The 15386-nt window shown below is 38.3% G+C and overlaps 2 protein-coding genes across 2 annotated transcripts; both read right to left on the bottom strand.

The window, feature by feature from the left end:
- Positions 1-263: 263 nt before the first annotated feature.
- LOC138024934 (Na(+)/H(+) antiporter NhaA-like) lies at positions 264-3708 on the bottom strand. Its single transcript, XM_068872133.1, has 2 exons — positions 3236-3708; positions 264-901 (listed from the first exon to the last, which is right to left on the bottom strand). Exons 1-2 carry the CDS (start codon positions 3645-3647, stop codon positions 477-479), a joined length of 837 nt encoding a protein of 278 aa, XP_068728234.1. The 5' UTR covers positions 3648-3708; the 3' UTR covers positions 264-476.
- A 2713-nt stretch (positions 3709-6421) lies between these two features.
- LOC138024883 (sphingomyelinase phosphodiesterase D-like) lies at positions 6422-15380 on the bottom strand. The gene is given in 6 exon segments (XM_068872074.1): positions 6422-8147; positions 9145-9369; positions 12575-12669; positions 13996-14167; positions 15052-15108; positions 15111-15380. Coding segments are annotated over 6 exon segments (1053 nt in total). The 5' UTR covers positions 15343-15380; the 3' UTR covers positions 6422-7875.
- Between the last annotated feature and the right edge of the window lie 6 nt (positions 15381-15386).

The raw sequence follows: 15386 nt of genomic DNA, 5'->3' as shown, positions 1-15386 counted from the left end.
CCTTGAGTGTTGCTGCTCCAACAACCTCCTTCCAACCTTTTCCACTAAAGGGGACAGTTTTTGAGTGGACCTAGAAACTGCTCCCATTGATTCACTCTCTGAGGACTTCAATCTTGTAAGGTTTGACAATGAAACTTTTTACAGGCTAAAATACAGCACTGTCTGCACTAGAAAACTTTAGAAAGACTGCAAAGGAGATATGCAAATTGTCATTGTTAGTGATATTTTACCCTGTCTTTTTAAGCAACTTCATGTAGATACACTTTTCGTTTTCCAACTTGAGGGTTTTTTTTAATTGCAACACTCAGTGTGAATTAACTCTTAAAAACTCTTTGCAGGACAATGAAAAAGCTATTTTCTGTGTAGACAGCAAAAACAACAGCATAAATCAAGGATCACAACATTTTGATTTACTATACACAAGCTGTTTGCATTGTAAGAAAATATGATGCTTCATGGTTAGCAACTAGCTGTATTTAGAAACCAAATCTTGCCTTTTGTTGTTGCTCAGACAACTCGACTAACAAATCATTAAGAGAAAGGTCAATGCTTGCCTTACTTCCAAAACCTTCAAATTTTTTGAGAAATCCCCCAGAAGGTTCACAGCGTTCAAATTTGACATCTTCACCATACCTATCCCTACACAATCCTCGCATATCAGTGAAAACACTATCTGCAAGCCCTATGGATACGGCCTCTTTACCAGTAAAGATTTCACCAGTAAAGACAGTCTTGTGATTTACATCAACATTTTTTCTTCTCATCTTCACTAGTTCAATAAAGTTGCTGTGGATTTCATGAAGCCGTTTTGTAGTAAAATCTACATCCTCTTGCTTGAGTGGAGTAAAGGGATCCATGCGGAACTTGTTTTTGCCAGCAGTGAGGAGTCGCCATTCAATTCCTAAACAGTGGAGGCATAACTTCCCTTTTAGTAGAGGCCACATTACAGTACGACACGTCTTACCGTGGCAAGCTAACAAAGTTTTTTAAAACTTATACCCCAATCAGGGTGTGTGAATTTGATTGTCAGCCACCCCTCCTTGCAAAGTTTGCACGGTTGTAAGTTGAACACCATTCAATATGTTGTTTGAGTTGACGTACTTATACGTAGTTGTCAAATGTGAAAGTTTGTTGGGTGGCCACGGTAAGGCGCATCGCACTGTAAAACACCCCCTACTTTTCTTGTCCGCATCCTTACAAACAACTAAAATTCAAATTCTTGTCTATCATCATCCCTGCCAGCCTTAATTATGAAGGATTCTTAATAGCAGTATTTGACAATACAATGTTCATATCCTTTTGTACCTTCTATCTCTTCAAACGTTCCCTTGAAGTAAGTTGCACTCATACCACTCTGAGATTAATCTTTCCCTCGCTATTTCATGGGAAGTGAAGTTGATGATCATTAATTAGGTAAACATACATAGACAGGTTACACTTGTTCACAAAGTAAGTTAAGTCATTTTGGAAACAATTCCATAATATTTAGTGCACCAAATGGCAAACCCAGAGGACTGCCTTTAGAAGCATAATTCCAAAACTAGTGATTTCATTAGTAAGTCTTACTCTTTACTTCCAGTTGTTAAAGTATAATTGCACAAGATTTGTTGCTGCTTTTGAAAAACCATGTAGGATTTTAATTTTCTCAGTAGTTAGCAGTGGATGCAATAAATCAAAAGCTTTAGACATGTGGGTTGAGTGTTAGGGTTTAGGGTCAATGACCAACATTTGGCAGGAATTTTGTTATTGATCTGGTCTGAGTTTTGTCTGTCCGATCCAGATTTTGCTAACGGCTACTTTTTCATTCAATTTTGTTCCTTTAAAAGATCGCATAGAATTGTTTTAAATTTTCTTTTATTCTTTTGTTCACATGGTCACCATGGGTAGCTTGCTCTTGCTAGCTTGGAATTTTTTTCTCTTGACTATTAAATCTTATCCAATCCATGCTCAATTTCATGATCAACATTTTACATATTATTATAAAAGACAAAATGAAAGCAACAAGGTAATATGACTCATGGTAATTCTTAGGTCACGGGCCAGGTTGTTGAAAATTGAAGAAATTATAATGCTGAAGTTTAAATTTGTCTTCCAAATCAGTCATGACAACTGTTACGTAGAAATCCCTATCATTCACCCTTTACCCATGGAAAAGAGCTGCCTGTAAATGGGTTATGCACCTATCAATGTTAAGCCTCAGGGAGCCTTCCCCACGGTAGGGTATGCGTTGCCCCATGCATGGTTAGGAATTTGACATGTTTGCCATGAATACCAAGAGAACCTGGAGATGAGTGATCCTCAACCTTCGTTTGGATGGGACTTATCTGGTTTTCCCGATTTTTCTGGACACCATGGGTGGAAAGCAAGGTAAGCGAATCGGTCTTCATGGGCGGATCCATACCAGTTTCCACTGTTTTACAGAAGGTGGTCAGAAACATGGGAAAGGGGACTTTGAAGGGTCAAAATCTAAAAAATTCCCAGGGGAGCATGCTCCCGGAACCCCCCAGAAACGTTTTTGTTGTTTTGGAAACTGGTCATTATTTTATCCTAGATTCGCCCCTGGTCTTTTGGTAAATAAGGGACCATCACTGCTATCAGTCCTTGCTGGAGTGTTCATAAATACGAGAATGTTTCTTTCTACTTTTTTTGTGATTGCTTTTTGTATATTTCTACATATTCATGAATTTTACACTGTATTAGTGTGCATGCTTGATTGATTCAAAGTTGGTTAATATTGTTCATGTTGTTTTGCTAAATGTTAGGTTCTTGTTCAGTACCACAAGCTTTTAGGAAGCACTCGACCCCACAAGCTTTTAGCTTTGAATTTGATATTGTGTTTAAATAAATAAAGATTGATTGATTACCGTGAGAAGTGGAAAGGTTTCGTGTTACATGACAAATTTTCATCAGCTGTTAAAAGGGAGTTTGAAATTGACAGTGAAGAATATTGGTGTTCCAAGAATGTGAATCTAATGAAAAAGTTACTCCAGGGCAGGAATGTGATGTTCTTAAGGTGCCCGGGGGTGTGGGAATTGACAGTCTGTAGGCGCCCAGGGGTGGGAAATTTGACGCTAGCTTCCATGAAAATGTCAAATTCCCCTGCGTCAGCACCACCCTGAGGCTTAACTTAAGCAAATGAAAAAAGTCCTCAATCTGCAAAATCTGCGTTTGAACATGACCAATGGTGCGCGCTGCTGCTGCTCCAGATCTTACAAAACAAAGTTCACGTGCTTACCGAGTTTTTTAATCGATTCTTCAAACCCAAAATTTCCAAAAAGAACTCCAATAGAGCCCACAAAGGAGTTCGGATCCACAAAGATCTCATCCCCAGCCAAAGCAAGCCAGTATCCTCCAGAGGCAGCATATTCTTCAGCAAACGATAAAACTGGAACTCCTGTAGTCTTTGATAAATATCTAATTCGTTCATAAATCAAATTAGACTGGACCACAGTGCCACCCATGCTGTTGATCTCAAGGCAAACTGCTTTGGGTTTGACTCGTCTTGTGTCAAATGCTTTGTCGATGAACTTTTCTACTTTGCGCAAGTTTAAGCTCCTTGGTCCTTCTGGTCGTATCGTTCCTTGCAATCGTACGACTCGAACGACTTTGGTTGCTCGCCCAGGAATAAAGCTGAGGATTTTGTTCATGTTTCGTGACTTAATTCACAACGAAGGTGAAGGCAATACGTACTTATTGTAAGACCTACCCAATATGTCACGGACCCCACCCGAGCAACAATTACCTGAGGAAGTGTTATTGCTAGCAATGGGAGGATGCTTTTTAGTGGCTCCATCCCAAGTTAACATATTTTTAGTGGGTCAATAAAGACTTGCACCTCCATGATCCTTAATGGAGAGGCCATAGCTTTTGACCAGTTAAACTATTGACCCCTCAGGACACCCCCAGTTGATGAGTAAAATCGTCTCGCATTAGACAGAGTAAACCCTGTTTAGTTTCTCTCCATAGCCGGGAGTCAATGGGTTGAGAAAGGGTGTCTTGAAAACCGAGATCCCTAAGACCCGAAAATGCAGAAAGTAGCCCAGGCCTAACTACCTAGCCAGACATTCCAACCCCTTTTGAAGGAAAATAGGGAGTATTTTTTAGCGGTGAATGCGCTTCTATGAGCGCCTAATGCACGAGCCTGCAGGTGGGGCTAGGGGTGTTCCCACCCCTCAAGGAAATTTTGCAAATTTAGTTTCTCTCAAGTGACATTTCCTGCATTTTGACATCATTTTTATGGTAATCTATAAGGTGTTGCTTGTCCGCCAGTTTTGGAGCTGGTAAATGGAGTAAGACTGCTGGCGTTTTGAGCTCTTATGAGTTTGCACAACACGGAGTGTTCAATGGCGAGAATGGGCGAGATATACGTAACGTTTTACACTCAGCGTGCAAAAAAATACTTCAAATAATCATTTTCTTCCTTGTTTTCAGAATTTCATGATAAATCGGGAGAACCTGATAAAAATAGGGAGAGACTGCATGAGAGGCAACACATCAAATCGGGAGGGTTGGAATGTCTGAATATCTCAATAATGATTTGAGATATTAAATGAATTATTAAAAACTGAACTACAGCACTGTCATTCTCTCCCTTAAGCAGCAGTGAGTCCTCGATTTCAAGGTCCCCACCTCTCTGTCTTCTCCTCACACTTCTTTTTTTTAATGTCTGGCAACAGGTAGCTCATCTCTACAGCCCACACCTTCTCTGCCTGCATGATGGTCCACAAATGAAGTGTCCACTCTGTTGGCCTTGCCAACGCAATTAATGCTCTGCGCTTACCTGGATATACCAGTACACTTGCACATAATATGGTGACTCATATGCAGGTTTGGACACTACAGAAGAGTACCCTAGGGGATTAGAATCCAGAAGAATCCACCAACCTCAATTCCCTCAACACCTTGAAGTACAACACTTTCAGTCCTGCGTTGTGCCTCTCTGGGAATTTAGATGTGGGAGAGGCTGGGGCACACTTCCCACACAGTCTACAAAGGATGTCACCCTGTTGTTATTCTTGTCATTCTTATTGCTGTTATGATATTGCTATTACATTTTTTGCTCAGAGCAACTAATTTTCTCAGTAGTTAGTGGTGGATGCAATAAATCAAAAGACATGCAGGTTGAGTGTTAGGGTTTAGGGTCAATGACCTACATTTGGCAGGAATTTTGTTATTGATTTGGTCCGAGTTTTGTCCGTCCGATCCAGATTTTGCTAACGGCTACTTTTTAATTCAATCTTGTTCCTTTAGTTTACCAAAGAAGATCAAATAGAGATGAATTGTTTTAAATTTTCTTTTATTCTTTTGTTCACATGGTCACCATGGGTAGCTTGCTCTTGTTAGCTTGAAATTTTTTTCTCTTGACTATTAAATCTTATCCATTAATCCAATTGCTCAATTTCATGATCAACATTTTACACATAATTTATTATAAAAGACAAAATGAAAGCAACAAGGTAATTCTTAGGTCGCAGGCCAGGTTGTTGAAAATTGAAGAAATTATAATGCTGAAGTTTAAATTTGTCTTCCAAATCAGTCATGACAACCGTTAGGTAGAAATCCCTATCATTCACCCTTTACCCATGGAAAAGAGCTGCCTGTAAATGGGTTATGCACCTATCAATGTTAAGCCTCAGGGAGCCTTCCCCCCGGTAGGGTATGCGTTGCCCCATGCATGGTTAGGAATTTGACATGTTTGCCATGAATACCAAGAGAACCTGGAGATGAGTGATCCTCAACCTTCGTTTGGATGGGACTTATCTGGTTTTCCCGATTTTTCTGGACACCATGGGTGGAAAGCAAGGTAAGCGAATCCGTCTTCAGTGGCGGATCCATACCAGTTTCCACTGTTTTACAGAAGGTGCTCAGAAACATGGGAAAGGGGACTTTGGAGGGTCAAAATCTGAAACATTCCCAGGGGAATGTTATGCCATTGTTCATCCGACCAGGAATGAGCCATAACCAATGACCACGGGTCCTTTATGTTTATTCCCACACACTATTCAAGTACTTTTTGCAAAATGCCATTGTTCATACTACAGGGAGTGAGTCATAACCAATGACCATGGGTCCCTTAGGTTCATTCTTATTCAGTACTAAAGTACTTTTTGCAAAATCTTGGCAGTTCCCGGAAGTGATTTAAATATCCAGTTTTTCTGCTGTCTCATCTAACTTCATTGCTGTACATGTACTTCCCAGACCCCTTAATCCCAAAGGCACTACCTGAAGATCTCTGAAGTTCCAGAGCCTTTGAATTTCCATTTTCAAATCCTGTAATTTTTACATTTTTTTCCAGGTAATAACGCATCAATAGCAAATGCAACTTCTTTCAGTTTTATCAACCAGCACAATATGGGAACTGAGGAAGAACAAGCTTGAGCTTCAAAATTTTGGGGTGACACCAGAAATTATCATTGGTCAATCATTTTTTCAACAACTTTATTAGAAATCAGAAGATAACAAAATGACCTATCATTAATAAACATAACAGTGATAAATGTCCATGAACATTGTGAGGCACTTCCCTGCATGCATTTACTTTAGATACCTTCATTGAAAAAACTCAAAAACTATTTCTTACAAATTTATAGTAACATACATGTAAATTATGTGATAAAGTCCATTACAAAGGCACCTGACATTAAAAAAAAATGGTCTCCTTGAGCCACATAAGCTTAATTTACAAACAAAATCCAACCACTGGCATTTCCAAATTACTGCTTTAGATGAAATGACATTGAGACCTTACATAACCTGCTTGCCAAGCTTAACGCTATCAACTTACTATGTTTACCATCATATATAATGAATAGTTACAAAATTGGTCCTTCCTAGATGTGCATACCATCTATCATAGTTAATTCAGCTCTATTTAGTTCAAATTAAAACTCTGAAAGGTCATTGGGTTGCACCTTTTTAGGGCTAGATTACAGTGCATTTACACTGGTCCAGGGTTTTCAATAAGAATTTTAGCAGGCGACAAAATCAGATGAGTAAGTTCGATGAGTAGGCGACAAATGGACAATGCACACCATGAAAGGTGCGCTTTCCGATGTCCAGGGTCATCCTCCCCTGGGAAAATTTTGAAATTTGGGTCTCTTAAAATGCATTTTCTTGCATTACAGGGTATTCGAACACAACATTGATATCATTCAATTTTTGGCTCTTTTTTAAGAGAATACATTAATACTCTAAATTTTTGAAATAATTAAATTTGATGGCAAGATATATTTTACGTTTTGAAAAGATGCGAAAACTGAGCGTGACACAGACTCCTTTAACGCTCTTTTGCATTCTGTACAGCTGGGTATACAGAATGTATGTCATCTGTTGTGACCGAAAGGACATTTTGTCGCCTTGTCACGCTTCAAATGTAGTTAGGAAATCAGGCAGCTTACACCGTACTGGACCGCCAGACCACTGCCTTGTAAACATGTGTGCTCGATCCTTGATCACCGTTACTCAGAATTCAGGCGTCTCTTTTGTTTCTCATCAACAAATCTTTTCTGATCCAAGGCTTGTCTTCTGTGCGAATGTTTCTCATTTTATTCGTAAAGGTTGGGGTAATTTCCAAGGAAAAGGAGCCTGTGAGTTCACACGCAATAGCTGGTGAATTTCGCTGGGCCCTGCTCTTATTGAAACCCTGCTGGTCTATTGAAAAGCTCAAACTAACATACTGACTACCTTTGAATTTACAAAACAATAATTATTTAAGTCATTGTGTGCTTGTAAAGAGAAATGACACATTTTCTTACTAGAACTTTAGCTGCAGCATACATTATTTTTAAAAATGCCCCTTTTCAGAATAAAAAATAATGGACTGTATGTTACATGTTTCATTATCGAAGATCATTTCTGCTTCTGGTTGGGATGAGATTACCCACCTGGTACATTGTACTTCTTAATACATACATGGAAGTTTTGAAAATGGACAAATCTCATAGCACAGTACAGAGTGAACCTGTTATATGGCATTGGCTGGTAGTTCGTTTCCCTTGAAAACACATAACCTTTCCAGACTTTGTTACTTGTTTGGCTCAGTAACTGCTGGTTAAGTTTGTTGATTCTTTCTGCATCAATAAATGTGTTGTTTGATGGATATTTCTTGCTGAATGTATAATCTAATTGCCATACAGGACTGGAGAATTCTGAAAAGCAGCAAGTAAATAGTTGATGTAAAGTTACAGGAATACATTATTGTGCAACTTCCCATAAATATAGTACATAGAAGTGTAGTCTGCTGATAAATAACTTTAGAGTCAATCCAATGGGCTTTTCTCTAACCCTAACCTGACCCAAAGTAAGGCAATTGGGATTACATAACAGTAAAAAGGAGGTATAATGATGTTATTGTAACACTGTAGCTCAAATCATTTGCATTCCTAAACAACTGCCAGAAACTTGTTTTGTAAAGCAATGAGTCCCCTTGTTTAGTATGTACATATACAAAGTTACTGCAGCCTTAATTTAAAGTTTGCTATTATGTTCACAAGGCTTTTTTTTGTTCCAGTTAATTTTGGTACACTCACAACTAACTTGATACTCAGCAATCAGCGAGTCTCAAATAATAATAATAATAGTAATAATAGTTTATTGATATCCCTCTCACGGCCTAAAGGCTGAATTACAAGGATGGTCAGTGACAATAACAGAAGACAATACAATAATAAGACAGTCAAATAGATAATTATATAAATATGATTAAAAGCACTAAATAACAGATAAAAAAATAACAGAAGAGGTTTACAACTGATCTTGATACTTAATAGTGCAGAAATCTGCGAACCGCTTTGTCTTAGGGACAAAGCGCACCGGAACATGTTCGCCTGAACGGAGGCAGTATGGCCTGTCAATTGACACACAAGGAATTAATGGCTTGAGTACAGGGCCGGAGACGACAGGCAGTCACGCTTGATAAAACATGACTCAACACTCATTTTTTGATGCTACTCTTTGTCACTTCAGAAACAAATGAAAGAGTCATCACCAAAAAAGTGAAACATTTGTGTGTTTACAATGACCAAGCCACGAAGAGACCATTGTCTGTTTGAACAAAAGGACATTTAAACTTGCAGTTCATGTTTCCTTATTTTTTCAAACACAACACTACAGTGTATCTCCAAAATTTCTTAAGCACTGTTTTACCTGTAGCCATTACAAGATCCATGAAATACTGAGTGAAATCGATCAGGGCCAATATTTCTGTGTCTAAGGAAAACAACCTAAATGCTGGATTGTTGTGGTAAACAGGTGAAATAGCAGGTGCTAAAAGTACAAATGACTTTGAAGGGTCACGCTGGTTAAAGGTAATGTCTGACGAAAGCGTTTGGAGACGATAATCATCTTTATGAGTGTGACCAAAGAATTGACCTGAAAAAACAAGACACCATTAATAACAATTAGTAACAAACAATATTATTCAACCCTGAGAGGCTGACTTTTGGATGTACTCCTTGCAAATGTTAAATCCTTACATCTGGTAGGTTTCAAAATCTGCACATCATCCACAGAATTTCAGAAAGTTGTATTTGGTCCTCTTGTCTCACTTGGTGAGACATATACAAAACATGGACCCCAGGTCCATGGACCACCCCTGTGGACTCAGTCCATGGACCTCCCATGTCAACCACCCCTCATTTTGTAAATTAAGTACGTTTTATGAGCAGAAAAATCTTCAGACGAAAGAGAGAAGTGATCGATCCTTGCACTTATCTGGAAAATTTAAGCAAGAGTCCATGACTAGGAGCTAATTAAGTTTAAGTTTAAGTGTAAGTTTAAGTTTAATAAAGCTTCTTACCAATGTACAAAAGAAAATATATATACAAAAGTACAATAGGTAAAGGAAAGCAATAGGGGGAAACTGAATTCCCATATAAAAACTGCTCTCCAGAAATAAAAGTTAAAACAATTAAGAATAGTATATCTAATATATAATTTCACAATGTGTACGAAATCTAAGACCTTATATCTATTTACAAAGATAACGTAACGGTTAAAAAATGAAAATTTAAAATAGTTTGTCCTTGCTGCTTTAGGTCTAATTTTAAAGTCATGGTTACTTCTAGTTCTTGTTGGGCCAGTCAGATCCACATATGCTGTACAGTCAATATCAGAATAGCCACGAATTATCTTGTAAAGCTGAAGCAAACAGAGGTATTTCCTTCTAAGTTCCAATGATGACCAGTTCAGTTCAGTGAGCCTTTCAGAGTAAGGTTTATCAGATCCACATATCAATCGGGTAGCACGACGCTGGATGGATTCAATACTGTGTATGTGTTTAACCAAATAAGGGTTCCACACTGGGCAGGCATATTCCAAAATAGGACGAACTAAAGCATTAAAAGCTGTTTTAATTGCCACAGGATCTTTCGGCCCAAATGTTCTCCTTATTAGACCCAACACTCTATTTGCCTTACCAACAATGTAATAATTGATATGAGCATCCCACCTTAAAGAAGATTCAATCCAAATACCCAGGTGCTTATGTTTATCTACAGCCGACAGATTATTCTCATTTATCACATACTGATGAACTAAAGGACATTTAGACTTAGTAACATGTAGGGCCTTACACTTTTCAGGATTCAGCGTTACCTTCCACAAGTCACACCAGGAGGCAGCAGACAAAAGATCACCCTGAAACTCAACACAATCATCTACAGATGTGATGTTACGATAAAGTACACTGTCATCAGCAAAAAGCTCTGTACTGCAGCTTACAGTGTACATTTAGGGGGAAGTCATTTATATACAGCAGGAAAAGAAGTGGCCCTAATATACTCCCTTGAGGGACACCAGAGGACACTTCCATCCATTCTGATGAATGACCTCCAATAATGACTCTTTGTGTACGGTCTGACAGATAATCGTGAAACCAGGAAAACAAATGACCCCGAAATGCCATAACACTGCAACTTATAAAGCAAGTGACGATGAGAAACCTTGCCAAAGGCTTTTGCAAAGTCCAAAAAGATCACATCGACTGAGGCACCTTTCTCAAGAAAACTGAACCATGAATGTAGCAGCTGAAGAAGTTGAGTAACACATGAACGAGCTTCTCTAAAACCATGCTGGCTCTCACTCAGCAGCCTATGATGTGTCAGGAACTTCATAATATCCTTATGGATAATACGCTCCAAGGCCTTTGCTAAAATACTTGTAAGAGAAACTGGTCGATAATTTTCAGCCAAAGTGCGTTCGCCAGATTTATGAATTGGAACAACATTGGCAGATTTCCAGACACTTGGTAACTTGCCATGAACCAATGAAAAATTAAACAGCTGTGATATTGATGGTGCCAACTCAGCGGCACATTCCTTCAGAATTCTAGGTGAGATTGCATCAGGACCATTCGCTTTATTTACATCAAGGGAACTAAGAACGTTATAAACATCAGCCACTGAACATGATAAGTCATCAACCGTGCTTTCAGTGAAAGGTGTAACATCCTCATAAACCAACTCACCAGATCTTTCACTAAAAACACTATGAAAACACTATGTTACAGTATTTTTATAGACCAGGGGCCTATGAACGATCTATCTATTTTTAGACTACCTTTCCTGCAAAAGAGAAAGACAATTCCGGTTAGGTGACCCTAACGCGGCTATTAGCAGGAATATAGAGCTGTTGTTCGCTCCTAGTTATGGGCTACTGATTTAAGCAATTGCCTGTTTTGTAGACACTTATACCACCAATTTGGTGGCTCCAAAGGGATTTGTCTAGATATAACCTGCTTTTCAATGAAAAGTCATTCCATTCATAAAGTCCTTCATCAGAACAAATGAGCCCCAACAAATTGACCTGCTCCCAACTGAGTGGCTTCAAAGCTCAGTTGGTAGAGCATTGTGCCGGCATCCCAGAGGTCATGGATTGGAATCCCGTTGAGGCCACCTGATTTTTTCAAGTGTCTACAAAGAGACAATTGCTTAAATTGTTCAGATAAGTGGGAGGATCAGGCCCCTCTTTTGTCTAAAGATTTTTCTTCTTTAACTTTGTAAAATGAGGGGTGGTCCACAGGGGTAGTCCATGGACCGGGTCCACAGGGGTAGTCCATGGACCGAGTTCACAGGGATGGTCCATGTTTTGTATACTTCCCACTTGGTGAAATTTCTTTTGAGTGTCTCATTAAAGTAAAGTGAGGCACCATAGCACTATGCACATAGACTGGACATGGGAGCTACCCTTGGTACCACTTTTCAAATCTTCTTTTTTAAATGTTGTCATGATATATAGCTTAATCAATCTTGTTCTGAAAGTCATGAATTATTTGATTGGCTCTGAAACCTCCTGAGGGGAGTTGTAAATTCAGTAACAATAATTACATTAACAGTATCAAACTTGAGATTAATCTACAAATGAAAGAAACTTAAGGCAGATGTTCTTGTTGACACTGCTGACATTAATCTACTGAGTGCCCTTTGAAGCCTCTGAGGGCTTACACTAGCCTGTACTCTACCTTTCTGCTCGATTTACCTCACTATGAAAAGCCCAAACATATGACATTCCCTTTCAATTTTGCAACAATCACGAGTGACTAATGGCAAATAAGGGTAAAACGCCAAGGCAAACTCACCAATAACAAGATCACTATAGTTTTGGGCAACAATCCTCACAAAGTCATCTGTGTAGTTACTGAACCAAAATGGGTTTGAAGAATATGAGTCAACTCTAAACACAATTTTAAAATGTTTCAAGATCTGTTCAACTTGTAAGAACTCAAAATTCCAGCCTTTCCATTTGCACGAGTCTTCCCTCGACTACCGACGATGGCACAGCATATTACAAATTCTGTAATAACCAGTAATGAAGTATTACCACTTACATATTAACCACTAAACAGAAAGCAGTTATATTAAAAAAATAAGATTGAAATTTAGGAAAAGGGGAAGAGGCCAGTAATGAAAAGCCCTCAGAAGCAGCATGCAGGACCCAAGGGAGTTCACACATTCAGATCTTGCTCTGTGAGTAATCTGAAGCCCTAGCTTACGTAAAGAAAACAAAGCACCAAAATTAAAAACCTTTATCAGTAGGGTGATAATAATTTGCAAATCTCAAGGAAGAAGTTTAAACGCTATTAAGAAATATACCTCAACAACCTGAGCGGGAGTCATCTTCAGTATCAATTTCAACCTTCACAGACAAACCAGATTATAATGCACCGGTCACTCCTCACCATTCTCACACAGAGGCAATCACATAATTTACATCAAGGTATGTAATTCCTGGGCTCAATCCAATTAGTCTATTAAGAACTATGGATGATCACACCATGGCAGCCTACAGTTCCTTTGTTAATGATACTGACAAGTTTCTCTCTGTCAATAACTTAATGCATGATGTTAGAAATACAATTGAAGGGCTGGATGCATAAACCTTAGTAAGTGACAATTTCGGTCGATTCTTAGTTTCACTCAAAACAAGCCCAAATTTTGCAAGTTGACTGGAAAAATTATGAACTTAAGAACAGTATCTATTCAAAATGTTTCAGAATACTTTTCATATAATACTGGATCAGATTCCAATGGAACTTTTTACATGGTGCACTCGATATTTAAGAATTATTAAAAAAAGTCCTCATTTTCCAGCTAGGTTGGAATTTATTTAGCAAGACTGTGGAAGGCTGTTCCTAGCAACCTCACAGAATTTATGAAAAACAAAGTTATTTGAATAGACGTGCAGATACCCATGAACATAATAATTATTATAAAAATTTTAAGTGACAACTTATCCTCTGAATCTCTTGTTCCTAAGATGGCCAAATCTGAGCTATAATTCTGTCCTGTTTTACTTTTATTTCTTTCTATCGCTATTTTTTTGAAACTGAATGAAGAAGTGTTAAATCTAAACCATTATGTCATGTGACCAATTCACCTCACTGTTAGTGGAGATCATCCCAAAGTACAAATTTTTGTCACAATTTTGCAAAATACATACAGATTTTCATTTTGTGAAATATATCATTGTTGTCCAATGATCTAGTTTTTAATATTATACCCTGCTGGTATGTGACTGGCAACTATGGCCTTCTGTCCTTGGTTTCTGGCAAGCAATAATTGCTCCTCTAACCAAACCAACTGCTTTGAAGCTTTCTGATCAGTTTCAACTCTTCTTTCAACTGTTACAGACCAGTAAAGACTGTTCAAAACCAACAGGACAATTTTACCACCTGAAACATCGCAAAGGTTATGTCAAGCTTTATAAACGCATCTTAAAGCCCTATTAAATAAAACCCTTGCAAAATAACTTGCTATAACCACAGGCCATTTAACTTAATTAAGTCTGTAGGAACAGCTAGTCCAGCCACCTAACCTGAACAAGCAAACCAAACCTAATGAAATCTCAACATGTCAATTTGACACTCAAGTCCACAATTGAAGGTTCTGGATATTTTTCAAGTGAGCTAGATTTTTATTTCCAAATATATTAAAGTATAAATACTACTTTTACTAAATTTGCTTAATTTACAAGTTGCACTTTTAGTTTATTGTACTCTTGGGGAGTCAGGGTGGTTTAGCAGTTATCAACTGTGCCTCCCACCTCTGTGACCTAGGTTCAACTCTGGCCTCAGGTCATATGTAGGCTGAGTTTCAGGTGATCTCAACCTGACTCTGAGGGTGTTTGCTCTGGGTACTCCAGTCTTCCTCCCTCATCAAAATCGACTCTCAGTCAATTACATTTGGCTGCGGGCAGATACTCTTGATAGGGATAACCTCTGGTATCCTTCCCTTTCATTGAATTCAATATTTAATAAAGTTGGTCTTATTATTATTATTATTTATCTTCTAAAGTAGTAATAATGATAATTAAATTAGTTTGTATGTCTGACTCAATAAAATATATTGATAAAAGTTTTCTTTAATTTTGACTTCATGCTGAAAAATCTTAACTTGCTGTTTTATGACTGTGTGGACTTAAAGGCCTGAGTGTGATTACCTGATTAGTAATGTGTCAAATGCTACTTACCAAATACAATAAGCTAAGATACATGCTGAAATTATTTTTTGCGCACATGAGTCAAAAGATAACTCTATAACTGTTGTCAAGACATACCTGCAATGGTAGTGTTGTAGTATCCACCTTCCAAAAAAGTCCTGTTCAAAACTGCTCACTCCTGTGTTGTACATAACTGGGGCACCCAGAACACAAAAATAAGTGGGTGCCAGTAGACAAAAGTTTCTGGTACCAATCACTGGTTGAGTTTGGTAAAACATAATGTCCTGGAAGATCATTATTACCAATTAATGGAAATACAGGAATCTTTGGAAATCTGGAGTGTATCTTGCTACTAACAGTAGCAATATTTTCCAATACTTTTTCTGGTCCAGCATAGCTTGTCCACATTTGATGGCCTGATAGGTCCCCTGTGGAGGAAAACTACTAATCAC

Source organism: Montipora capricornis, chromosome 11, assembly GCF_036669925.1.
Source record: "Montipora capricornis isolate CH-2021 chromosome 11, ASM3666992v2, whole genome shotgun sequence".
Taxonomy (NCBI): Eukaryota; Metazoa; Cnidaria; class Anthozoa; order Scleractinia; family Acroporidae; genus Montipora; species Montipora capricornis.
This window is presented reverse-complemented; position numbering and strand designations above follow the sequence as displayed.

What these genes read in the sequence shown, in the direction of transcription:
- LOC138024934 (XM_068872133.1), bottom strand. Translation starts at nt 3,647, where the DNA reads ATGAACAAAATCCTCAGCTTTATTCCTGGGCGAGCAACCAAAGTCGTT. An exon ending in AGAATCGATTAAAAAACTCG is followed by an intron (nt 902 to 3,235) that starts GTAAGCACGTGA and finishes TCCACTGTTTAG; the next exon opens with GAATTGAATGGCGACTCCTC.